The 27,226-nt window shown below is 47.0% G+C and overlaps 1 protein-coding gene across 1 annotated transcript; it reads left to right on the forward strand.

Moving 5' to 3' along the window:
- The first annotated feature begins 409 nt into the window (after nt 1-409).
- Nucleotides 410-27,226, forward strand: LOC126540396 ((3R)-3-hydroxyacyl-CoA dehydrogenase-like). Its single transcript, XM_055076004.2, has 4 exons — nt 410-637; nt 4,850-4,854; nt 15,132-15,331; nt 22,854-27,226. The coding sequence occupies exons 1-4, from the start codon at nt 465-467 to the stop codon at nt 23,253-23,255; spliced, it is 780 nt and encodes a 259-aa protein (XP_054931979.2). The 5' UTR covers nt 410-464; the 3' UTR covers nt 23,256-27,226.

The following is a 27,226-nucleotide window of genomic DNA, read 5'->3' on the forward strand; positions in this document are numbered from 1 at the left end:
GCTTATCGCTAGTTCTTCCACTGACAATCACTGTTTTTGTATAGCTGCCGAGGCGATATTTACGTATGCCATCCCGCTTTCCAGTCGCCATTATCTTCTTGTGCTCTCGGCTGAAGAAGACGTTTGCATCTCCCGAAACAATTCACAACTCCCTGTTTGACGGGCCCTAGAACGGGCAAGAAGGTAGTAAGAGTCTTCACGCATCGAGTAAATAAGAAACGAAAGCAACGAGCCAGAGAGAACGCAGTCAGCACGCCAACCCGATAAAGGCAAGAATGTATTGAAGAAAAAGATGCGGTCGCGACGAGGGGGCGCCTCTGCGCTGCTAGATGGTAACTAGACTGTGGGGGGCAGTGCGTAAGTTACGCACGTACGCGGCAGTCGGTGCTTTGGGAAAGAAAGAAGCACATAGGCACCCTGCGGTGCGAAGTCGAAGCCAAAGCTCGACGTATGCTCGTGGAGAGATGTCTGCAGAGAAAGGAGGCTCCCTCGCGGGTCGCCTTGCCGTGGTGACTGGCGGAGGTGGCGGAATCGGGGGCGCCATCTGCAGAGTGCTGGCCGAGAGAGGAGCGCGCGTCGTTGTCACCGACATCAAGCTGGACGCGGCGCAGGCAGTGGCCAAATCGCTCCCAGGTTGGTGCAAGCGTGGATTTTAAGACTGCGTACTCTGGCAACCGGTGGCCCACCGTTCGGGCGCCTGCACCCTTGAAGCACTATGTTTCGCAGCAGGTATACTTGTTGGGAAACTTTTTTTGCACGCTCTGGATGAAAATGTTGGTTGGGACACCTTTGCTATAAAGCGAAGCTTTATTTGCCTCTTCGACTTTTCCACTGCTGCAGCTGCAGTCTTGCACACCGCGTCGGGGGGTGGTTAAGAGCGTGCACTAATGCGTAAGCATTCTTTGGCAAGCACCCCAGCCCGTCACGCGAACACTTTAATGCCTTGTATCTGCACAAAAGTGTGTTATTTGCGAAGTTAAAACATTTAATCGTTATAATAACGTAAATTCAGCTGATTAGGAGCATTACAGGCGATACGGAACAATCGAAACCAAATAAAAAAAATCGATTAGAGAGAATTCTAATAGGGTACGAAAGGTCCCATAAATATGTATAGAGAAGCGTATAGTAGGACAGGGCCAACTGAAACTTATGAGTGGGCCAACTTGAAATTTAGGTGTGGGCCAACATAAATTTGGGGGTGGGCCAACTTGAAATTTAGGCATGTACAAACTTAAATTTGCGGGTGGGCCAACTTGACACCTGGGGTTGGGCCAACTTGAGGGTGGGCCAACTCAAGTTTGGATGTGGGCAACATAAATTTGAGGGTGAACCAAATGAAATCGGGGCTCATGCTTACAACTTCAGTGGGGTTTCTGCATTCTTTTTTACATGAAAGGAGCGTGGCAAAGAAGAAAGGCCACTCGAGAAACTCGTTTGGATCTTTCCGTCGCGTCGCATATGCACAATGCCCTCTGGAGCTCCCTGGGCGTCGTCAAATTAACCTCTCGACAGCTGTAATTATCCGCGACCGCCCGCGAAAGCATTGCAGAAACTGCAGCGCTTACCCTTCTACTAATGTGGAAGCTTAGAAGAGTGATGGCTTAGGCTAGTTGGTTTTCCATTTTAGATTGTGTTGTACAGCGCGAAGCAGGGACAAGGGACGCAAGAAAAACGAGGACAAGCGCTTACTACCAACTGAAATTTTATTGCCTGGTGCAAGATGTTATAAATAACAGAGGGAAAATGACATCTGTATTGTTTGTTTTTTACACATATATTTTTATGTCGTTTTCCCTCTGTTATTATATATAACACCTCGCGCTAGGCAATAAAATTTCATTTGGCAATAAGCGTTTGTGCTCGTTTTTCTTGCGTCCCTTGTCCCTGCTTCGCGCTGTACCACACTATCTAAAAATTAGGGTAGAGGTAGATAGAATGGTAGAGAGGGCGCAGGGAGAAGAAGCCGAGAATGGGTAGCACCGACGCAGTCGCGAAACGAGTGTGTAACAGCTTTGCCAGTATTCGCTAGCAGTTACCATAAATAGGGGGATGGCGGGAGAAGGAAAATGCGACGTACGTGACCCCCCCCAAGGCAAGGAAACGCTACTACTACAGACACGACAGCGGTTGCGGGCAAACTGAAGGCACGGTACGGTACGTTTCTGCTGTTTCCGAAAAATAAACGGCATGCAAGTTTGTCAACCAGACAACTGACGCAAACGGTGAAGACGCACAGTCGCAATAAACCACCGTAGGTTCTAGCCGACACTATACGGAAGCGGTCGCACGCCAAATTAACAATTATGCACTGCCCGCCGCGGTAGCTTTGCTGCTATGACATTGCTCGACGTTGCGGGTCCGATCCCGACCGCGGTAGCCGCATTTACACAGGAGCGAAATACAAAAGCGCTCGCGAACTTAGATTTAGGTACACTTTAAAGAAATACCAGGGGGTCAAAATTTATCCGAAGTCCTCCACTACGGCGTGCCTCAGAATCCGATTGTGGTTTTGGCACGTGCAGCCCCATAATTCAGTGGAAGTCTAACACTTCATCCAAGGTGCGATGAACCATGTGAGGCAGTAAGAATTCTCAACGCTCTTAGAGTTTATCAGCAATGGTGCATATCAACGCCTCAAGTAAACACGTCTTCCTGTGTGTTCTGTTTACTATATGCAGACGAACAGCAGTGCTGTAGGCAAGGCAACGGTTAGCATAAGCTCACCACTCTCGTATTGAAGTAAACATTGAAGAAATTAAAAATCAGCCTTATGATCGCCACTGTAGCTAATGATCTAATGAGCTAATGATCGTCAATCAAAAGAAAGCGAAAAAAGCTTCGTTTACATTGATTCCCATGGTGCATGGGATACGCAAAATTTTTTTAATCACACATTTTGTGTACGTAGTCAAGAGTTCGACGAAAACTCACCTGGTCAGGTAACATGTACTAAAGGCGTCTGCTAACTAAACAAGGTAAAAAGGTTATTGACGCTTCGGACTTAAGATGTAGTTCTTTGTTCATAATGTCCAGCCACTGACCAAGCCTTGTGAACTGACGTTTCAGAATCCACATAATTTACTGGTTCACAATGCCTGACGTTTCAAAATCCATACGTATTCATCCTTACCGAATCGTATGGGTTTCCATGCGGTGGATTTGAGCTCCCGTACCATGAGTTCGGAACCCCCATCGCATGGACTCGGAAACCGAAAGCAAAGCTCATGCCAGCAACGGAAGCCAGAACGCTGCCTTGGCCAACACCACCTAGAAAGCACAAGGCCTGTTCACTACGTCCATGCTACTGGCCCAAAATTTTCATTGCCAAGGTTGGCGTTACGAAGGCATGCAGTGACGTCGAAATCACTGTTGCCTACTCGGGAGCATTCCCATTAGACTCTATGGCAGTCAGGCCACTAGCATGATGTCAAGGATCGGAGTGTGAAGGCCTTGGACTATCTAGGTGGGGTTACTTTGGCTCAGGCGCAGCCGTGAGGGTGCGTACACTTAGCTCGGTCGTTTACGCAGCCAAGGGCACGCGCGTCTCTGTATAGTGATGATAATGATAAATACTGCGTTTGTCGCTAGGGGCGCAACTCCCTTGTTCCAGGCTGTTTTTCTGGCACTCATCCAGCGCTCGCTGAATGCCTTCAAACCCTGCACGCCCGAGTCGCGCATGTACCGTCGATACCAGAACAGCACGACGGCACCGGCACCAACGGCACGATCACACCTTGAGCGTCACTATAATTGCTATCAGAATAAAAGCGACCCGGTCCAGTGAAGAATGGCTGATTTCGTGCTCTTCTATGAAGAAAATCATGGGCGCCAAAGGGTTGAACTTTAGACAAGTAACGGCATTTAAACCAACAGAAAACGAAACCAAGGCAGGCGTAAGAAGTGCAGTGAAATAAAAAATGAATAAAAGCATAAAAAAAAAGACAAGATGAATTGCCACCCGCCGCGGTTGCTTAGTGGCTATGGTGTTGGGCTGCTAAGCACGAGGTCGCAGGATCCAATTCCGGCCACGGCGGCCGTATTTCGATTATTGTTATTTGTTTTGAACACATACACTTAACAGGCAAGGGAAAGCGAGAAGCAGGCTGGCAACTGATTTCAATGGGGGCGAAATGCGAAAACACTCGTGTACTTAGATTTAGGTGAACGTTAAAGAACCCCAGGTGGTCCAAATTTCCGGAGTCCCCCACTATGGCGTGCCTCATAATCAGAAAGTGGTTTTGGCATGTAAGACCCCGTAATAAAAAAATGAATTACCGCTTTATCACAAAGGACCTAGTTGGCGCTTATAATCATATTCATTACATCGCTAACAGTGAGAATAGAGTCCGCAGCTTCCTGTTGACGCATACATTGCTCTACCTATACTAAGCTACGGAGGCAGGGTTGTCTTATCTCTTCATAAACATGCGCAAGGCGTTTTATTAGAGGGCCGAATTTGGTTTCTGGTCAGTGAATTGTGCTGATCCCCAAAGTTGCATTGCTACGCATGTTAATGCGATTAGCATGGTTAGTATACTTCATGGACTGTATTCTATGACGGTGTTTAACAACTTTCCTTGCACACAGGAAAAATGCACACAGGACAGTCGGCGACTGTCCTTTGTGCTCGAGGTACAACAGTACAACAGTACTGTTGAACCTCGAGTACAACAGTACTCTAGAAACACTAATGTTTTGTTGGGAAGCAACGTTTCAGGACTGCCAAACCAAACGACGAGTTCAATATGTCTCGGTAGAGGGAGGGAGGTGGAGGCAAGTTGCTCGTGCCCCCCCCCCCCCCCCCTTCACCTTCACAACCTTCACATTACTGATAATTTGGTTACAGTAGAGGTTTAATAGCGCTTCTTGCACGAGAAGCAAGCCGCTCGAGGCAACGGCAGACGGCGCACCATCTCTTGCGCTGAGCACGCCCTTTCGCACTTAGGCCCCACTGCTAAGTGTAAGGCTTCCCACGTCGACATGGACGTTCCTATAGCTCCTGTTTCTCCAAAAACAAGCCCATGGACTCCGACAACGATTACACCGTCACTGAGCACAAGCGACTGAAGAAGAAATGCCGCAGGACAACTAAAGATAGGAGTGATGGAGATCCCGCCGGAACGCCTGATACAACCTGCACTGTTGGGTCATTCTATGCGTAACGTCCGAGACGCTAAAAGCTAACATCGCGCATTCTCTCGGGAAAAAAAAAATTGGCTATTTGGCTGTTTGAATGAGGTCTTTACCAAAGTATCTTTTACGAGGAAAAAAAGGTTTGCTGAGGTAAGAGCTTCTTGAAGTTTTCCCGAAGATAGAAATGTCGGTGGGAGGTGAATTTCTTTGATCAAGTGTAAACCACACTTGATCAAAATCAAGTGTGAAACTAGGTAGAATGACAAATATTGTTTTAAAATATTCTACTGGCGTGGTAATTTCACGTGAAGTCATAGGTGAACACATCTACGAATTTTCCGCGTTTAATTGGCTCAATAAAAAGCAAAAAAAAATTTGCCGTCTTTCGAAAATGCGTGCATAAACATCGTTATTGTTTCAAGCACAATAATAGCTTATCGTTTTTTCTACACCTATGTTCCTGCTAGAAAAAATGTTCGACATTCAAATTGAGTATTTTTCCAGGAAAGTGCTCCCGGAAGTTGCCAAAACGTCACTTTTTTGAAGATGTTCAGATCTAAGTTAAGCATTAAGGGCCGCTAGATAAATATACGTGAGATAGCTCATTGTACGCACCAAGCTTTCAGCTTGTGACAGAAATTTTCATTTGAGTGAATTTTGTCTGAAGCAAGCAACAAAAAAATTTTTTTTTCGTGCAGGCCACGGTTGACTTCTTGTCGTGCTTACGAACTCTTTATGCGTAAATGATGGGCGCATGTTTTTTTTTTTTTTTTGTGCGCGGTAAATGGCTGTAAAGTATCCGTTTACGCTGTTCGAATGTTGGTGTCCCCGCAACTACGTTTTACGATAATACATTTGCGCGATGGAAGTAAACCACCATGATTGATTAGAAGCTACAGTCAGGAGCGCATATTTATTAGTCACGAGATATTGTACACGGCGCTGATTCATTGTTTTTGTAAGGGCTACAGATAAGCAGATTAAGAGTTTTGCAAGAACCCGAATCATCGGCACTCCGCGCCAACCGTTGTGAAGGAGACAAACGTCAAGATATTTCCACTTTGCAGGCTTGTGTCTGCTGTGAGCGTCTGTGGACCTAGTCAAACGCCGTTTTTGTTCTGATTTGAATCAACTGAGAAGAAGTGATTACTCTGCCTCCGCGTAAGAAAGAATGAGGTTGTATTAGCCACTATCTGCCACTGCAAAAAGCTCATATCTGTGCCGTGTTCGCCAGCCTGATCGGCCCAAGTCCCCCAAATTTAGAAGTGGTGAACTGCCGAACATACGCCTTTTACGATGCACTTATACGCATGTTATGTTACACAGTGCACGTTCGCTTGACAAATAGCCACAATGAATAGGAGTGCCAGAAAAATAGCTGGCAGCGCATACATGTACTGCAGTGAAGACACAGCTCGGGAGGACCTACCGGTGAAATGGGTTGTGGAGTTGACAAACATTTTTCTCGCCTAAAACAAAATTTATTGAAGTTAAAATTTTTAGATCACAAGCTGAAAGGTCGATGTGTTTATCGAGCTAGCTCAAGTATTTTCATCTAGAGTGCCTTATGAGGAAGCTTTAGCTCGGGGGGTCCTATCATAACACATAGGAAAAAAGAAATTGATTTTCTCGGCAATCTAGGCAACCTAGGTTTTTCTAGGCGTCGCCGCCGCTGGGAGGCGGCTATCAAAAGTTCAGAGCTGGCAGACCAGCTCTGGGCCGTCCGGCAAGCCGAAGATGCCGCTCGAGTCCAAGGACGGTGACCGTCACCTGAGGCCACCACAGCAAGAACTGCCGGACTATTCTTTAATAAAGTTTATTCTTCTTCTTCTTCTTCTCGGCAACCACTGCACCAAATTTGATGAGGTTTGGTGCATTTAAAAGAAAACACTTAAAATCTAGTGACCGCTGGTAGCGAATTTATAATTTAGGCCGTCAATGTTTCAATAAATATTGTTGAAAATGGCAAATTTTCAGAAAGAGAAACTATCAAGTTTACAAATCTGTACCACTACAATGAAAAACGACGTAAGAATTCTGTGAATTCCGTCTAATAGTACATCCGAAGAGGACAAAATTGATGTATTACTCATAAATCTCAAGTTTCACAATAGTATATAGGGGAGTAGGACTTTTGCAGAATCCTTGTAGACAATGGAACAAACTCACGTAAGATATAAACTGACTTATCCCATTTTCCCGCTTTGAATGCTCTAATGGATGCCGTTTATACAACTGTGATAACTCTTCTAGGTGCAGAGCTACGAATGTGTAAACTTCTTACTTCTATATTTTTCAAACTTATTAATTTTTGAAAATTCCTTTTAAAAAATTGGTGCCCGAAATAAACATTCCACTTGAAACAGTCAGCAGAATTTATCTTTATCAAATGCAACAAATTTAGTTAACATCCGCCGAGTGGTTATCTCGGGAGTTTCTGCGTTTTACATGCATTTTAATAGGCGGCATTGGTGTTGGGCCCGAAAGCTTCCTCTTAATGCTTAATTTAGGTCTGGACACAATAAACAAGTGACTTTTGGCAGCTTAGAAAGAAATTTTCGGGAAAAGCACTTGATTTCACAGGCGAACATTACTTTCAGCAAAAATATAGCCACGGGATAAACAGCAAGAAAAAATATCGCGGCTACAACATCACCGATGTTTATGCAAATGAATTCTGAAAACGTTATGAATGTGGAAAATTCATAAATGTGTTCACCTATGACGTCACATGAAAGAATTAGGCCAGTAGATTATTCTAAAAAAAATTGCAGTTCGGCCGAAAGGCGAAGCACCGATTGCGATAGCAAATTTGTAGATAGCTGTACCAAGTAAGGATAGTAGTTTGTCGGCCGTATAAGCTGGTAAATATTCGCTTACTAAATAAATTACCTATGATAGAATATGTAAATGTCGTTCAACGAGGACGTAGAAAGAAACAGACACAGAGACAGCGCTGTCTTTGTCTGCTTCTTTCTACGTCCTTGTTCAGTCGCGCTTACACATTCTATCATGCATTCAAACCAACTAGCCCGCCAACGTGTTTTAACTAAATCAACCAGCACCGTGTCACGCGCGCACAGGTAAACATGAACACATCTCGCTCGATGAGAGCGGAAACTGTCTGTGAAAACGCTGGAGTTAGGAATCGCGGCAGCAGCCGCGAACCAATTGACCTCCGTTCATCTGTGGCTTCAACACGAGCGAAACGCCGAAAGCACAGCGCATACGAATCTGCCGGCATTACGCGAACTTTGGAAACATCGCAGATCGCTTTGAAGACGAGGCCTGCGCGGGCGGGCACTTTGGCCATGTCGCAGATCGCTTTCAAGACACGAGCGCCGGCAACGTGTCCCTATGGCGTCAGCCAAAGGCGTCTACTACGGCATCCGCGATTCGTGTGGCCAATGCCGTAGTAGACGCCGCGGTTGTTTCCACTCTGTACGAAACGGCGGGCGAGGAAGACATCAAGGCAACCTAGCAGCTGCCGGAGTAGCCCCTCCTCCTGCCTCACCTGACCCCCCCTGACCCCCCTGACCCCCCACTCACTGCCTCGCGCACGGCAACAGAGGGTACGCATCCGGGCCGCGTTGCTCACTCGCGCACGCAAGATTGAACCGCGTGCGCCGGCTCACCCTCACAAGCTTTCATTCGCGCGAAAAGCCTCACGGCGACGCCGACGGCGGAAATTCGCCGGGATTAATTGTCCATATAACTGCTATCGCAATAATAAGATTTGTCATTGTACCTAGTTTCATACTTCATTAATAAAATGTCACGGACCTCCGTGGTACACGCAGCACAGTCACACCATAAGTTGCAGGAGCGGCTCCAAGCTCCATTTTCTGCACCATGCACTAGGCGAAGTCTCTTCGCGTTGTTTTCGCGAGAAGGATCTGAACGGTCCGCCCGGCGTCGGCGGCAAGCTGCGGCTTGTGCTGCTCTCTGCACAGCGGTCTGCTGAGCCCGATGTTGCCTGGTTGCAGCCGCGCGCTTAGCTCTACGATTCGCTTCTTCAGCAGCGCTTCGTACCTGGCGAGGAGGCGCCATAACGTGTACCGTAGAATAAACACAGGCACCCAGACTACGTGGCGCACATACCACATCCCTTGACCCGTGGAACGGTACGTTGCTGTTGATGACGATCATAATAATGGTTTATTGGCATTCGCTTCGGAACGGGGTAGTGACAAATAGTCACCTAACCTACTTGAGTTATCCAGGTCCAGATACGTGCAACATGCCACTGTTATGTCCAACCGCTGCATGTCGGGACACCTGATCGAATATAACCGAACTGCAATGCAAAGTTTGTAGGTATCGATGCTACGCGGCTCGCATGTCACATCGCGTGTCAAATGGCACGATACGATGCTAATGCTGATGATGATTATTATTTAATGACATTCCCTTTGAAACGGGACGGTGAAAAACAGTCACCTAGCCTGCTTTAATTAATCAGGAATTAATCAGGTAATCTTCTTTTTCTTTCTCAAAACTTCCCTATCTACCTTGTATCGCTGTCTATGCAACTGCTACATGAGGTGCCTCCTGGTGTAATAATATGGAAGTGCAATGCTAACGGGCGCATGTATAGACGCTACGACGTGCACATATCACATCGCAAGGCAGGTAGCACGATACGATGATAATGATCCCCTTTGAAACGTGGCAGTGACATAGCCACCTAGCCAGATTGATTTAATCAGGTACATATTTTCTAGCATTCCTGTATATATCTCCTTAAACTTCTTTCTCTTCTCCAAGCCTTCTTTAGCTGCCTCGTACCTGTTCATCTGCTACATGGCATATGCAACTGCAATGCAAAATGTGCGCGCTTCAATGCTGCCGGACGTGCATGTGACATCGCATGTATCCACGCGCGCTATGACGCATTTATTGGCGGCGAGGAGTTACTGAGTCGCCATCTATCGGAAGCGCCTCGCTGGCGTAGTATGAGGGATCACGCGGCGCGCTCCTCATAGGTTTTGCTGTCAGCGCTCACTGAAAACACCATGCGGGAGCTCTCTCGGACATTTCTGTAAATACTTTCGAAACGAGAGAAGTTTTTTACTGTCTAAATAATAATCTTGGGCAAACTGAAAGCACAGAATCGTTTACAAACGCTATCTCTTTACCGAATACGTACAGTGAACGCCACTGCGCGTGGTCTTCGCGATGGAGTCTTCCGAACCGGCTTCTTGCGTGAAAGGTAGGCAAACGCTGAGAGCAAACAATGTGAAATATGTTCTTATAGTGTTTGTATAACTAAATGAAGCGTAATAGAATGAAGCCTCAATGCAGCGATCGCACAGGTTCGCAGCGACCGACTGCGCGTCTGCGTGCTTGTCCGCGCACTGTTTCGCTTTCGCTGCGTGCGCGTTTTCGCACCGTGCCATGAGCTTTAGGCTGCAGAATATGAGCATTTGACAGTATACAAGCAACCATTGTTGCCTGGGCGCTATCAGAGCTGTTCAAAAATAATTTCATTGTAGAGACCTCGACGCCTACGGGGACTGTGATGTGCCGTCGCGACGATTCAAGCTTTTTTTTTTCTTCTAAATTCTTGGACGTTTCAGTATTATTTCTCGAGTTGCGACACACTGTATCTTTATCGGTGTTCTCAGTGTGCGATTTCCCTATGCTTCTTTTTGTAATCCAGTGCATTAATTCATAACACAAACATGACCATATGCCATGCTTTTTTTTTAATGTGCTTCTTACCGCTCCCTTTCCACTCCAGTGAACTTGCCAGTATCTATAGCATCGACAAGTTCATAGACCAAACCGCCATGGCATTAGTCGGGCAGAGGACTCGGGCGAGCGTCTCAGTGCGTGTTTTCCGAACATCGCAGACCCGGCGCAGTAGCACAAAACTTCCTCGCGTCTGTGCTTGCTGCATAGCCGAGTTGTAGCCGATGACTGTTTGCCGGTTTTATGTTTCGCGAGCCAAGCTTCACGCAGCTTCTTGTCCTGCGGCTACGTGTGAATAAGGCTGACACCGGGCTCCGTTGCGCACGTCCGGCACTGCGGCACCGAGCAGTATACCATGTTGCGCGCCTTCAAAGGCAGCCACTACCTATTGTAGTGCTTTCAAGCGTTGTAAAGGAGACACTCGAAGCGGGAAAATTTCGCCACTAAATGAGGACCGCAGCGTACGAGGGAATTTAAACTTTCGTTTTCAGCTCGCTTCGGCGCTCCCGAAGCAGCCGACGCGGCTGCTATGTCCACTTGATCCCTCATAGCACGTCACGCCGACGGTGGCGCCAGCTTTTCCAGTGGTGGAGCTCGAGGCCAATAGGGAAATTTTTCCACGGAATGCTAGCAAGCGGTTTCATGTGCGTGCAAATGTAATGCAACAATATTTCGAACGACACTGCTAATGTCCATGCAATAAAGAAAAAAAAAAAAACGCTGGCGTGCACTCTATGGTGTAGTGGCTGAATTCCACGCAACGGAGCCGGGTTCAATCCCGGTGGGAACTGGGAATTTTCTTTCTCATTCCCGGCGATAGCTGCTGCGGACGCCGGCGGCGGACACTAGAATGAGCCCATAACAGTTTACGCTGTAAAACATTTACCTCCAACCAACTTTTGCTTCTTCGCAACGACTTCAAGCAACGCTTACGTTACCAAAAATTTTTTTTTTTGCAGAAAGGTACTTCAGCGAAACATTATTCACACAATCAGCAACTGGGCTAATTTTTTTCCAAGCAAATCGGCTATGGTCACTTTTGGGATCTGGGACGTTTCTCGTGGAATGACTCTGTTGCCTATGTGCCTCTCGACGCCTCTAATAATCTAAATTCCGCACAGAGGCAGATTCTCAACTCCTACCTTGGTAATGTGGCTCCTAAAGGAGCACCAAGAAAACCATAGTAACAATCCAAGTATATATCGACGCAGGCCATGCTAGAAAAAACTGAAAGCCGTGCGCGTACTAGGACACATAGAATTCTGGTCGTTCATTGTGCACGGTGGTCGCACTAGGGCAGGCGTCGCTTCTGATGTCGTGATTGACATCAACGACGAAGAGTTCCAAGACTATGAAGGCCAGCCATGAAGGTTAGCAATTTTTAAAGCGAAGGCCTTTCTAGGCTCATGGTGAAGTTCATGGTGAAGTGTCAGCAGACCTTACCGCCGGAGTGTCCCCCGAAGCGTCATCACGCCATATGAAGACAGATTAAAGACAGATTAAAGAATGAAAAATGATTGATAGTGCCAGTTTGTGAATGATAACGTTATAATAAAGATTGGTGGATGTTAATAATGACTAGTAAGTGCTACTAATGACTCCGAAATTACCAATATGTCTAACGACGGCTTGTAATGACCACAACTGATTAGCAATCACTAGAAATGTCTTGTAATGAGTAGTAATGTCTACGAAATGACCAATATGTCTAACGACGGCTTGGAATGGCCACAATTGATTACAAATGATTAAAATTCCTTACTAGTGAACAGTAATGACTAATAATGACTGAAATGACTTGTAAAGACAAGTAATGATTATGAAATGACCAATATGTCTAACGACAAATTGTAACGACTACAATTGATTAGGAATGACTAGAAATGCTTAGTAATGGCCATTAATGACTAATCATGACTGAAATGACTTGTAATGACTACTAATGACCACGAAATGATCAATATGTTTAACGACGAATTGTAACTACCACAATTGATTACAAATGACTAAAATGCTTAGTAGTGAGCAGTAATGACTAATGGCTGAAATGACTTGTAATGACTACTAATCATCAATATGTCTAACGACGAATTGTAACGACTACAATTGATTACAAATGAGTAAAAATGCTTACTAATGAGGCGAAGGATAAGAGGAGGATGAGTAGGCTTTCGCCGTTCACCTCTTACGAGAGATCTTAAGATACCCTGTAATTTTTCATCACTTCGGCCGCTCGACGAGCTTCGAGCTTATTTTCTAAGTAGACACTCTACCTCATCATGTCAAGGATATGTGAGGTACCCGGTGCGTCCTTATGTGCCCGGCCACCGCAATGTCGTAAGGCTAGGCCATGTTAGTGCTGTCTGCCCAGGCCAGACGGCGTCTTTATACACAGTGATCGAATTGCGATGGATCACATGAGGTGAATTTAAGGATTGTCGCAAACAGAAAAAGGAAGTAAAAAAAAAATACTGAACCACATTGGCAAGACAAGTATGTCACACAGAGAGGCGTCATCATCAGTGCCGCACCGGAGGAGGCGATCACGTCATCGACGTGCACAAACAGTCGGTCCGAAAGAGAGTTCGTTGGCACCAGCTGCGCAGGTTCAGCAGAAGGCGGTCGAATCGGCATCGATCTATTTTTCCTAGCGATTGCTTCAAGTGAGCCATGCAAGCCCAGAGTTCGTAGGGGCCGACTACGGAGGGGCTCGAGTACCCCAACCCCTTCGAACTTTCGCGGGGGGGGGGGGGGGGGGGGGGCAGAGTCCCCGGTGATGCCGAAGCCAAACCCCGTGCCCGAAGTCGTTACTGCCATACTTATGTCGCCCGCATCTAAGATTTCTTTTACGTTGCCCCTAACTTTTCCCTTGTTAACTCTTCCAGTTGACTAAGAGCTTGTTATAGCATCGTTACGGCAGCCGTTCTCCGTGTTTAATAATTAACATTTTCGCTTATTTACGCGAATGCTGATTATAGAGCTAAAAGAGCAGTAAGCAACAATTCAGCAAACTAACCTTCATTCCCAATGGTATGGACAGCTTCTACCCATGGAGAATAAATATGTCGCTAAAAATAAACTCTGGGATTTTACGTCCCAAAGGGAAGGAAAGAGAAACGCAGAAGGCAGGGAGGTTAAGCAGAATAACGTCCGGTTGGCTACCCTACACCGTTCCAAAACAGCACGATACAATTATGAGGTATGCCGTAGACGAGGACACCGGATTAATTTTAACGACCTGGGATTCTTTAACGTGAACCCAATGCATGGTACAAGAACGTTTTTGCATTTCGCCCCAATTGAAATACGGCTGCCGCGGTGAATATGTTGCTAAAAGCTCACATTGCTTCATTAATGCGCTGCTGTGCAAGATTTTACATCGAAAGTGTTAGTTGAATAGAAGCGCTCGAAATCGTCATATGCGTGTATTAACAGTGTCGTGGCAAACCTAGATTGTTCACGGAGGTTTTATTTATAGCTTAACGGTCACTAATAAGAAAAGTTATTCGAGCTACGTTAGTAAATTGGATTTATACAATGCAATAGCGCTACTCTTACCGCGAGACGACGTTTGAATAGTGAATGTGAAATAATTAAAGAAAAGACAACAATACTATTTTTGCCTGTAATTCGGCGTTCATTTCTGTACAAATATAATGACGCTGATGGCGTCGTTACGTCTCGCATTACGTATACAACTCCCCCAAAAGCTCGCACCATGCGCGCTGTGCCGTCAGCACTTCTCTGCTTTGGCTCATCTTCTTCATCGGCCCATTCAGCTGCCCCGGGCGCACACGTTGTCCGCGTTCGGCTACGAGCTGCGGAGAAAACAAAGGCTCGAGTGACAACCGAAGCACAGCGGGCCTGTGTACGTGCTACGTACAAAGGCCCGCTACGTACAAACATTTCCTTTCTTCAACCTTCGGCTCACTAGAAAGACTGCCTTTAAGTAAGTCTTGCGGGGCTCGCTGAGCAAGCCGGCGGTATGCACGCATAGCGCAACTGTTCCCGCTGTTTGGCGCTGAAATCCTTGAGACAGATCTAAATTAGGACACCGGCAGCAAGCTAGGGCCCCTTCGGCTACGGCCATACACCTCGATTCGACGCCACAATCGAGAAACTTGGGCACAGCACATAGCGAAAGAGCCACTGCAATCCTGGATATCGTAGCCATCTTTGTTTATTTGGACACAGTTGCCAGCACACGTAACGGATTGCGGAGTTTCGAACAGATTGAAATATGGCGCGATCTGCCGCATTCAAGCAATAGGTATATATAATGCATGAAATTTTCGTCGCAGGTGAAGCCGATCACCGGGCCGTGCATGTGGACGTGGGAGAGTCGGCGTCCGTCGAACGCCTGTTCGAGGCCATCCAGGGGTTCAGCGGTGACACGCCGGTCAGCATAGTCGTCAACTGCGCCGGCATCGATACCCCCTTCACTTTGATCACCGACTCGAGCGAAGTAGACTTCGATCGTGTGATAAAGGTGAACCTCAAGGTGAGACGCAGATTTCGTAAGAGTGCACACAAATTGACGCCACAGCTGCGCAGGGAAAACCGATATGACCTAATGTAGCAATAGGCGTAACAACAAAGCTTTCGCCATACCGTTCGACAAAGCGGGCCCGCCGCACCCATACTGCGAAAGTGGCATCGCAAATTCAATCGGGAGCTGTGTAAAGTGCCCATCGTCATAGGATCGAGGGGGGAGGAGAGTAAAACATTTATTAACAGAGATGAAAAAATGTCACTGGCGAAAGCGTATGCGTCTCCTTGCTTCTGTGTTGCGCTACTGAGGGGTGGGGGCTACAACTGCCGCCGCCCGCGCGGCGCGTACTTTGAGTTCAGGCGATACACGCGATATCGAAACATGAGAACGAGGAGGAAAAGAGCAGAGCGCTGTCAAGAGCGCTTTTTCTTTTTTTTCGCGGTCGTGGTGTCGGTGGGCTGTCCCAAAGCCACCTAGAAAAAAAAAATCTTTTTTTTCTAGGTGGCTTTGGCTGTCCTCGCCAACGCCGGCGCCCTCTGTTCCAAGGTTGTCCCCTCTGGGTGGGGGTGGGGGGGGGGGGTGGAGGAGTAGTTCCTTACAAAATGTTGGAGAAGGGCTTGCAGTTTCTTTCTCTTGAGTCATTATTTAGTATTGAGCGCGAGGGCTATACGCGAGGACATAGAGGGGTGGTCTGGGTGAAAATTTACTGAGTCGTTTCAGCCTTATGCGGTTACGACCTAGGAATGGGTTGGCTCTTGGCTGCGCAGAGTGGCTGGGAGCTGGTGCTTCTCAGCGACTGCTAAGGCCTAGTCCGTTAGCTGTTGTTTCACAGCCGGATCAGAGCTGGATACCGACTGCAGCCTCCCATCGGTCGAGGTCAATGAGTTGCCAATCAGCAGAAGGTTGGAGCTCAGAGCACAAGTGTAGAATGTGATAGAAATCTGCTTTAGGCGCACCACAGAGGGTGCACTCAGGCGAGAAAAGTCCCGGGTGTATTAGTGCTAGATGGGCGGCGGAGAGAAAAAGGCGAGATTGTAGCTGGCACCACGTCACCTGCTGCAGTCTGGTGAGACGTTTGTGTGGTGGTGAGTACCGGAGCCTTTGCTCTCTATAATGAAGGGAAATTCCACGATATGAGGCTATGCGTTCGCGAGCGTCTCCCTAGTTGGTGGTTTGCCCTGCTTGGCTGACTAGTCCTCGAGCTAGAGAATGGGCGGCCTCGTTTCCGGGGTGACCTGCGTGAGCGGGGACCCACAAAATTTGCATCGGCCTCGTAAGGGGGCGGGGTGGGATCCGGGCTAGAAGGCGTGAAGCCAGGCCCGACATGCGTGCGCAGGCGAAGTTGCGGACGGCGGTCTTGGAAGCACTAAAAATGTGTGTGGCAGAGGTGAAGGGAATGATCATGGCAATGGCTGCCTCCTCGGCCTCCATAAAGGAGGTGGCGAGTACCAAGCCAGTGACGTGCGGGACCAGGGAGTTCGAAACGCCACTTATGGCGACGGTTATGGATGAGAAGGGGTAACAGGCGGCGTCAACATAGACGGTATCCGGTCACGTGCCGTAATGTTTGTGAAGAGCCTCCGCACGGGCCGCTATGCGAGCCGTTGTGGTGCTCCGGGTGCATGTTTTGGGGAGGGGATGTACCCTGAGAAGGTGGGTGTGAGATGGGAGAGTGTTCTGCGGGAGGTGCGTTGAGGTCAATGCGGGTCGAGATGCGTCGACCAGCAGTGGTGGAGGAGAGCCGCTCGAGTTGGGCCGAGCGCTGAGCTTCATTGAGTTGTGCGACGGTGTTGTGGAGCCCCATGTGGAGGAGTCTTTCGTTTGAGGTGTGTCGGGGTAGGTTGAGGGCCGATTTCTAAGCCTGCGAAATAAGGGCGTTGATTTATCTTCTTCTACCCAGGAGACGAAAAGATAGGGCAATGAGTAGGTTAACCTACTGGGGAGTACGAAGGCTTGTACTAGCTGTCTGGGATCACGTTTGCGCATGCCTCGGTGTCGGTTAGCTATGCGGTGGATGAGATTTACCGTCTTGTGAACGGTAGCCGTGAGTTTGGAAATAGTGGCGGTGTTCTTGCCATTGTTTTGGAGGAGGATACTGAGGATGCGAACCTTGTAAACCTCGGGGATGGGAGTGCCGCCAATAGTCACTCTCAGTGTGGGTGGATGCCCGATATCCAGCCGTCACTTTGTGGGAGAACGAGGAGTTCAGATTTTGTGGGGGAGCAGGCTAAACCGACTTCGGCTGCGCAGGCTGCCACTCCTGTCTGCAGTGTCTCTTCCACAGCGCCTACACTGCCTGTGGTGGTCGACAGACTGATGTCGTCCACGTAGAAAAAGTGCGAGAGTGTGGGAATGGAGGCCAGACGCGTTCCAGGGAGATTAGGGTGATGCTGAAAAGGAGCGGAGAAGGGACTGACCCTTATGGGTGCCTCAGCTGCCTTGGGGGAATGTAGGTGAGGAAACAGATCCGAAGGTAATCTCAGCTGTGCGGTGGCGAAGGAAGGCCGCAATGTACTGATGTATGCCTTTGCCGAGCTGGAGTGAGGAGAGCGCTTCCAGGATGGCCGCATGGTGCACATTGGGACAGGCTTGCCTGAACCTGCCGGGGGTCCGGATAGCACTGAGGAGAGAACTCGCCGGCGCTTGCTTCAGGGCGGCGTAGATCATGTTGCGGGCCCGAATGGCTCGGAACCAGCGTGGGTCATCCTCAAATTAGTGGGGCGAAAGCTCCTCTCCTTCGCCATGATATACCATATTGTGATGCGGACCGGGAGGCGAGATGGGGCGATGAGTAGCCAATGGCCTTCCTTAGGCGTAGCGGGCCACGCCCGGCGTCGGCCGAAAATAGACGTAAAATAGAGAAATCTGCAGGGCGGAAATGTTCCGAAAATGATACAGACTGGTGCCGGGAGCCTTCACTGACTTATTCTGGTAGAATTCAGGTCATTCCCAGTCGATTAGACGCCACGAAGAGTGACAAAAGACGGAGCCGATGTGGAGCGCGTCTGCACCCTCCGGAGGCAAGCGGCGTTCCTCCAGGACACAACGGGGCATCTGCCGTGGTTCTCAGTGGCTATGACGTTGCGCTGCTGAGCTCGAGGTCAAGGGCTCGACCATGGACGCGGCGGTCGCGTTATGATGGAAAACCGACAAAAAGGCTCGCGTACTTAGAAGCTGGTCAAAATAATCTGGAGTCCCCTACTACGGCATGCTTTATGATCATATCGTGGTTCACGCACGTCAAACCCCTGAATACATCGTACCTTTCAGACAGATTAATATGTGTGGCCGTCTACGCAATGTAAAATGGGGCTCTGTGTAAAATTATGGGGCAAGCACCGTTGCCACTTACCAGCAATGCTGCTGTTGGCGCAACTTCTGTAATGGCTGTAAGTTGTTTCGCTCGTACGATGAAAGTATACGGGATGGCGGCACCCTTAATAATTTCCAGCATCGCCCCGCGTAGTATTTCTGTCACTTGCATCCCAGTGCATGGTACCACAGACATTGAAACATGCTTTAATCTTCTGTTTTAAGCGTAGTCAGCAAGGGCCCGAGCCCCCTCCAAAATGTTCCGGGGGGGGGGGGGGGGGGGCTGTGCACACCCCCCACTCAAATTTTCGCTACCACATTACGGCTATCCACATCATTTGGGGTTTCTTTTGGCCTGCCTCGACCTTCTCACTTAAAATTTTGTTGTGGCTAATAGCTGCTGGGTCATTGTTGGCGCTGACATGCATGGCTTTTAATTCACAGTTCCGCTTTATTTCTGCAAATCCTCACAGTAGGAGGGCAAGCGCATTAGAAGCTCCAGCGGCGGCTACCTGATCCCGATTTTATGACTTCACCTTTTTTCCCATTATATGGACACTCCAGGCGCATTGCTGCCGTTGCCCTCGATCGCCGTATGGTGTTTCGTATAAAATCCAAGGGTGTTAATCGTCGCTGCGCGTCGTATGCTGTGTGTGCGAGTGAACGCGTGCGAGGGTGAGCCGACGATGGCGGCTCATCCTCGCCTAAGCATTCTTTACCATCGGAAAGAACATGGGTAGACGCGCATAAACTAGCTAAAGCAAGTAAGCAAAACTGAGCAAAAACGAGTTTACAGCCGAGCCAAACAGTTCTTACGCGTTGGTAGACAATTTTCAGAACTTCTGTAGCTTTTTTGTCTATCACACCTTCTTTGATGATAACACAATCTATCAGATTTCATCAGGAGACAACTTTCTTTACTTATCCTGAGGTCCGCGCATTCAAAATCAAGCTACACGCATCACACTTTTTAGAAGTGTCTAATGACTTCTTTTTTTACTTTTTACGTGTAACGTCTTTCTGCTCAAAAGCATAACAGATAGTTTCTCGACCATCTGTGTACGAGTTCGTGACTGGACAGCTTCCATTTTTTTTTGCTGCATCACAGTTTCCTATACCTCGTGTTCCACCGACTCGCTCTGCTACGATAAATAATTTCTTGTTACCAAAGCCTAGAACCAATTACGGCAAGCTCGGTGGAAAATATTTATCCGTGTAATTTACGGAACTCATTGTCAGCATGTATGAAGAAAGATTCCATTTAATCATACAGGAGAAATTTACAATTTTCAGTTGTGTATTTATGCTGTGCATAGTTTGTTCTTGCATATTGTGATGTTAGTTATATTCTTTGTAGTGATTGCGCTTTTACGGTTTTAGCTTTTTTTCAGTTATGTTATTAGCTATTTATGTTTTTCATTTTTCTTTCATACATGCTCTAACAGTTCTCGAACTTTGTTTTTTTACTATAAGGCTTCGTTTTGCACCTGTGCGCTCTTTGGAAAGTATTTCTTTATCTGTCAAAACACGCAGACGCGTTCTTGCGTCCTTGTATGCATAGTGCTGCAAAGCTAGGGATGGTCGATCAACTTGCCCATATTCTGGCGCTCAGCTAAGCATCGAGGAAGAAAATAAAGTAGGAGGGATCATTGCGCAACGCGATTGAAGCTGAATGTCTCGGCGCAACACGTGATGCTCACGTAAGAGTGCGCGGTAGCTTTTATTGCCTCCGCTCGGCAGGCAAGTGCTACGGAGGACAGTTTCTTTCTCGCGTTTGCCCGACCCGAAATTTCCTAGAGAGAAGTCTGTGGACTTTTTCTTCTCAAGACGCGACTTCGTCTAGGTACTACGGAGGACAACGCTCTTTGCACAGTTTAAACGGCACTTAACCTTCCGTCCAAACGGGATCATTGTGGCCGATACAGAGTCCGTCATGGCGAAGCGGCAGTTTCTTTTTTGTCTTGTGTGGTTGGCCCGTGTCACTGCAGTGGCACGTGACATAAGGTTTGCCTCTTGCGGAACTATTTCGCCAGAGCAGCTATACTACCTGTGTCAGGGCCGTCGGCCGAGCCATGAATATGAACTTCTGTGCAAGTTGCAAATGGATATTTTACGACAAATCAAATTTGCAGTAACAACGTGTCGTTATTCACCGGTCTGCGGCCGCTAAAGCGGCTTTGAGCAAAGCCCCCCCCCTTCCCCCCGCATCCTCCTCCCCCTTACCCCTTGCGCTTTTCACCGGGTGCTACGCTCCCCTTGGCAGAAACCCTCCGTGCCAGGCCTGTTGATGAAGCACAAGAAAAAATAACATGCATCGGAGAAGTCAAACGGGAAAATAATATAAATAATACAGCAATATTAAAAAAAAAAAAAAACACGCTGACATGCCGTCATGAGTGCAATGCTTTTGCGCTGCGCCACGAAACACGAAAAGAGAGCGGCGCTGTTCCGTAGTATTAATCCCCTGTCGCGTAATGCAGCTCGGCTAGGGACGAACGGAGCAAAGCGCATTCTTCTCCGTAGCACCTAGGGAAAGGCACATATCGAGAAGCAAAAGTTTCCAGATTTCTCTCTCGCAACTCACGCATGCGCATCAGACAAACGCGAGAAAGAAGCTTTCGTGAGCTACTGCGCGGCAGCCGAACAAGTGCACATCAATTAAAAGCGATCGTGATTCAAACATTCCTGACCAATGCGCCGAGTCTCACAAAAAAAGTTAAATTATGGGGTTTTACGTGCCGAAACCACTTTCTGATTATGAGGCACGCCGTAGTGAGGACTCCGGAAATTTTGACCGCCTGGGGTTCTTTAACGTGCACCTAAATCTAAGTACACGGGTGTTTTCGCATTTCACCCCCATCGAAATGCGGCCGCCGTGGCCGGGATTCGATCCCGCGACCTCGTGCTCAGCAGCCCAACACCATAGCCACTGAGCAACCACGGCGGGTTACGCCGAGTCTCAGAAGTCACGCGTTGGGATCGATACTGAGAAAGAAAAAAGTCGCAGTTCCTGCCGAAAGGCGAAGCGCCGATTGCGATAGCAAATTAGTGGGTAGCTGTATACGAAGTAAGGATAGTAGTTTTATCGGCCGTATAAACTTGTAAACATTGGCTTACTAACTAAATTAACAATGATAGAATGTGTATATGCCTGACTGAACGAGGACGTAGAAAGAAACAGACACACAGAGACAGCGCTGTGTTTGTGTGTCTGCTTCTTTCTACGTCCTCGTTCAGTCGCGCTTACACATTACATCATGGATTGAAACCAACTAGCCCGCCAACGTGCTTTAACTAAATTAACCAGCACGGTGCCACGCGCACACAGGTAAACATGACATATCTCGCTCGATGAGCCCGGAAACCCGCTGTCAAAATGCTAGAATGGTGAATCGCGGCAGCAGCAAGGGCGAATTGACCTTCGTGCATCTCTCGCTTCAACGCGAACGAAACGTCGAAAGCACAGCGCATACAGAGCTACCGCCACTGCGCGCACTTTGCAAACATCGTAGATCGCTGTGAAGATGAGGCCCGCGCTTGCGCGCACTTTGGCCACGTCGCAGATTGCTTTCAAGACACATGAGCGCCGGCAACGCGTCCTTACGGCGTCCACCGAAGACGTCTACTACGGTGTCCGCCATTCGCGTGCCCAACGCTGTAGTAGACGCCGCGGATGTCTCCACTCTGTACGGAGTGACGGGCGTGGTCGACATCGAGGCACCCTATATGAGCCACCGGAGAAGAACGCCCTCTCTCCCTCGCCTGACCCCCGTGCCTCGCGCGCTACAGGAGAGAAGGCACGCTTCCGGCTCGCGTTCTTCGCTCGCACACGCGAGATTGAACTGAGTTCGCCGACTCCACCTTGCACGCTTTCACTTGCACATACAGCATACGGCGCGCGGCGACGGTTTTATCGCTCTTGGACTTTATGCATAACCTCACGGCGACGGCGACGCCGACCGCAGAGATGCTCCTGGAGTCTCCATATAATTGCTGTCGCATTAAAAGCGAAGGAAATGGCTTCACGGAGAGCTCGCTTGCCAGGGCTGGCTGCTTGACATAATGCCTCTTCCTAGTTTATTTCTTGCATTCATGAAACTAGGCTTCCCAGTTCGCGGAAACAATGAAACTTTGCAGTGGGCTTTATTCTAACAAAGGGCATCAGTAGGCAATGCAAAAGATGATAATCGACGTCGTGTTCTTTCACGTTCCCCACCAGGGCCCTTTTCTGATGAGCCGCGCCGGCATCCGCCACATGCTGGCGGCGGGCGTGAAAGAAGGCACCATCGTCAACGTGTCGAGCATCACTGCCAAGAGCGGCTTCCGTGGTCTGAGCGGCTACACGGCATCCAAGGCGGGCGTGCTTGGCCTCACTAAGACCTTGGCGATGGAAGTGGCGCCCATGGGGATCCGTTGCAACGCCATTTTGCCGGGCTACACGCTCACGCCGATGTCCGACCATCTGAGCGAAGAGGACCGCGTGGCGTACCTAGCCGGCATCCCTCTTGGCCGGGCCGCACAGCCGCGCGAGATGGCCGAGGTCGTGGCCTTTCTGTGTAGTCCCCAGAGCTCGTACATCGTCGGCGCTGTGGTCGACGTCGCCGGAGGAGCATCGCTTTAACGAGCCCTCTAGGAACCCCATTGTGCGACGCTATGGACGCTGTGAATAAATATAGCATATACAGCGTCTAATATTTTTAAAGGGAAGCTTTCTTAGCGACCGAACCCTTTCGAACTTTATTTGAGCGCGGCTGCTAGTGTCTGCCGAACAGCTGAACACAGAACTGCACATAAGCAACGATTGGGCTTATACGTATAGCCACCTGTTCTACCCACACAGATGTGCCGATACCCGGCTCTGTTCTCTATGTAATCACGCAGTGAAACGACAAAGACTACACAAATATTCTTACAGCTACAAATATACGCCTTCAAGCGCATCATTTCTTAATTAAAACGAATATCTTTCTTTGGATCTTCATTTTGTTTACATGGTCGGAGGAGTAGGTCACCTGAATCGCACACATAAGTTATCTCCCGCCAACGCTAACTTTATATTGCCGATTTTAACGAATTTGAGCGGGGCCGCAATCGAGCAAAGATGGAGGCTGGATACAGGACCGTGTCGATCGATGCTCAGCTTGAGCCCTATCACATCTTTTCTCGATTTCGATTGCGGTGCTTGTTAATGGCGAACGTCCTATGTTGGTCAAGCACACCGTGGTCATTGGCGCCAAATAAAGAAAGTGCGCAGTAGAAGTCGTTGGCCTATATTCTCGCAAACGTCTGCTATGCAAGCGTAGTCGAATGCCGTCTCGGTGCGTTTCCGTGATGCCGCTGAAGTCTGCGTCAGATACGCTTTTTGTTCTTCTACAGCGGGGAGATTGTCACCTATAAGAGACATTTCCTTCCGGGGACTACTGCTTACTGCTTTAAACGCGCAGAGTTTACGGAACAAAGAGGACCAATTAAACACATTCTTCATGTCCTTAGGCTTTGAGTTCGATATTTTGGCCTTTACGGAAACTTGGTACAATACCGCTCAAGATGCAATCCAAATCAATGGTTACAAACCTGAATGCTTGAGCAGGTGTAGTAAAAAAGGGGGTAGGGTTGCTTTATACATAAAAAACGCTATTCATTATGAAGTAATGGCTGAACACTGTGCTATGTTGTCCAACTACGAACTTCTTTTTGTCAGATGTAGAACTTTCATAATTGGCGTTGTTTATAGGCCTCCCGCTGGGTCTCTGGTTGAATTTTTCCGTCGATTTGAAACATTGCTGGATTCTCTGTCGTCACTGAAAATGCCTGTGGTAATTTTGGGTGACTTTAACATTGACTTGTTGCAACCTGCTAACACATCAGTGAATGATTTTGTCGACCTGTTATCAATGTATGGCTTTTCAAACAATATTGCTCTGCCTACTCGCATCTCTGCATCCAGTGAAACCTTGATTGATTTGTGTCTGACTAATCATGATGAAAGTGACGTGAAAGCGGGAGTGCTTGTAAGTGGAATCAGTGATCATTTACCTTTGTTCTGCTTCATTCCTAAGCGCACCTCTCCACAGGTTACCATAGAAAACTCAACAAAAACTACGCGGATGATAACTAATCGCGCGATAGATAACTTCCGTCAAAATATTGCATCTGTAAACTGGAATGATATTTTAGATGAAAATAAATCTGATTCAAACCTTTTATACAACAGTTTTCTCGAGAAAATTATTGAAATTTACGAACACTCTTTTCCTTTGGTAACTGTTAGAAAGTTTAAGAAAGCGAGGAAACCCTGGGTTACCTACGACTTAGTCAAGAGAATGAAAGCACGAGATAAGCTCTTCAGCAACTTCCTGAAATATGAGGACGCAGAAATTTTTAAGCAATATAAAAAGGTCAGGAACAGGCTAAATGCTGACATAAAAAAGTCACGTGTTGATTACTACGCTAAAAAATTTACGGACATTCTTTATGATCCTAAAAAAACTTGGCGAACTCTAAAGGACCTATTGCGGCACACAAAAAATAGCATTCCCCAGGAACTTACGTACGGCGATAAAGTGCTAAGTGGTAAATTCCTCGCTGAAGTATTCAATCAGCAGTTCTTGTGCTTTGGCTCCTTTGACTCAGAAGTTAGCAACAACTTTAAGGACTATATTAACACCAGTTTGCAAAATACTATGTATCTTCGTCCTGTTACACCTACAGAAATAGCACACATTATTAGCAATTTAAAGAACAGCTCTTCTTGTGGTTATGACGGTATTAAAATAGCACCAATTAAAGCAGTCGCGAATTTATTATGCAATGTTCTTTGTGACATAACAAATATTGTGTTTTCTACAGGCACATTTCCGGATAACATGAAAATTGCTAGGATCGTCGTCTTGCATAAAGGTGGCGCAACTGATTGCATCACTAATTACCGGCCGATATCCATACTTCCAGTTTTTTCTAAAATTATTGAAAAAGCCTTAAATTCTAGAATAACTGGACACATGCAAAAGCATAACCTTATATCCCCGAATCAGTATGGCTTTCAAAGGGGTAAATCCACTGAATCTGCGTTACTTGAAATACGTGATAAAATTGTTGCCAATATAGAAAACCAACAATACACAATAGGCTTATTTTTAGACTTTAATGAAGCATTTGATTCAATTAAACATGACATACTTTTTTCTAAATTACCCTTTTATGGAATTAGAGGCATTGCTTTAGACTTACTGCGTAGCTATCTATCAGACCGCTCCCAATTTGTGGAAATCAACAGCATAAAATCAGATTTAGCAGACATTAGGTACGGCGTCCCGCAGGGTTCTATTATAGGTCCTACGATTTTCCTTCTTTATATCAATGATATCGTGGCAATACCAGAAACACCCGATATTGTATTATATGCCGACGATACAAACGTTTTTTTCTCCTCTGATAACATCTCTACTCTAATTCCTCTTATTACCATACGGTTAAATTCCCTTTCAGTGTGGCTATCGGCTAATCAGTTGAGCCTAAATGTTAAAAAAACAAAGTATATTGTTTTTACTCCTATTAACAAACCAGTTAAGTTCGCATCTTCTTTAATATTTCAATCGCAACCACTTGAAAGGGTTTCCCAGTACAAGTTCTTGGGTGTACTCTTCCATGAAAATCTATGGTGGACGCATCACGTAAGTTATATTAAACGTAGCATAGCACAATTAATTGGTATGTTCAATAAGCATCGCACGCTGTTACCTTTAAAACTTAAACGTAAGTTATACTTTTCTACTATTCATTCTAGATTCCACTATTGTCTACTTATCTGGGGCGTCACTTCTAAGGCTAACTTGGAAACTCTATTCCGAATGCAGAAAAAGTGTGTTCGTATTATTCATAACCTTTCGATGTACGAACATACCTCTGAGTACTTTCACCAGGACAGTATGTTGAGTGTCGCTAGTCTATATAAACAAAAGTTATCCGAAAAAGCTTTTTTAGAATTCATAAGTAATCGTGAGAACTTTTTTTCTATATATAATAATACCACAACTAACTACACCTTAAGAGCTAGGAACTTTATTAAGGTAAAAACTAGAACAAACTACGGCAATCAGCTTTTACAGTGGCAGATTCCTAATTTACTTAATGATGAGCATGCTTTATTTGATATCATGCAAGATTCCTCAACCATTTCAATATTCAGAAAGAAATCGAAACTGTATTTTTCCAACAATTGACACCTGTTTTTTGTAATTTATTTTCTGTTTTTCGACTGATATGCAATTTCATGCGTTGCAAGACTTTTTTGTTTCCATTTGGCTTTTGGCCTTCCTGTATCTTTCTGTACGCACTTTATTTCTTCATTTTCATTATTTATACTTATTGTGTTGCATTGATTTATTGTATGTATAATTGTACCATTCGTATATATAAGTATGTATATGTGTGTATTATGTGTATATATGTATACATTTTTTTTTGCACTGTTGTCTGCTGTGCTCGTGGCGCCAGGGGCCTAGTCAGGCGTGTATAGTCTCGCCTTTTGCTCCGGCGCCATGACAATCTTGTATTGTCAAAATTATAATAAACTTCAAACTTCAAACTAAG

This window comes from Dermacentor andersoni, chromosome 2 (genome assembly GCF_023375885.2).
Source record: "Dermacentor andersoni chromosome 2, qqDerAnde1_hic_scaffold, whole genome shotgun sequence".
Lineage (NCBI taxonomy): Eukaryota > Metazoa > Arthropoda > Arachnida > Ixodida > Ixodidae > Dermacentor > Dermacentor andersoni.

Coding starts and splice junctions, on each gene's coding strand:
- LOC126540396 (XM_055076004.2), top strand. CDS start 465: ATGTCTGCAGAGAAAGGAGGCTCCCTCGCGGGTCGCCTTGCCGTGGTG. Junction 15,332..22,853: donor TGATAAAGGTGAACCTCAAG/GTGAGACGCAGA, acceptor GTTCCCCACCAG/GGCCCTTTTCTGATGAGCCG.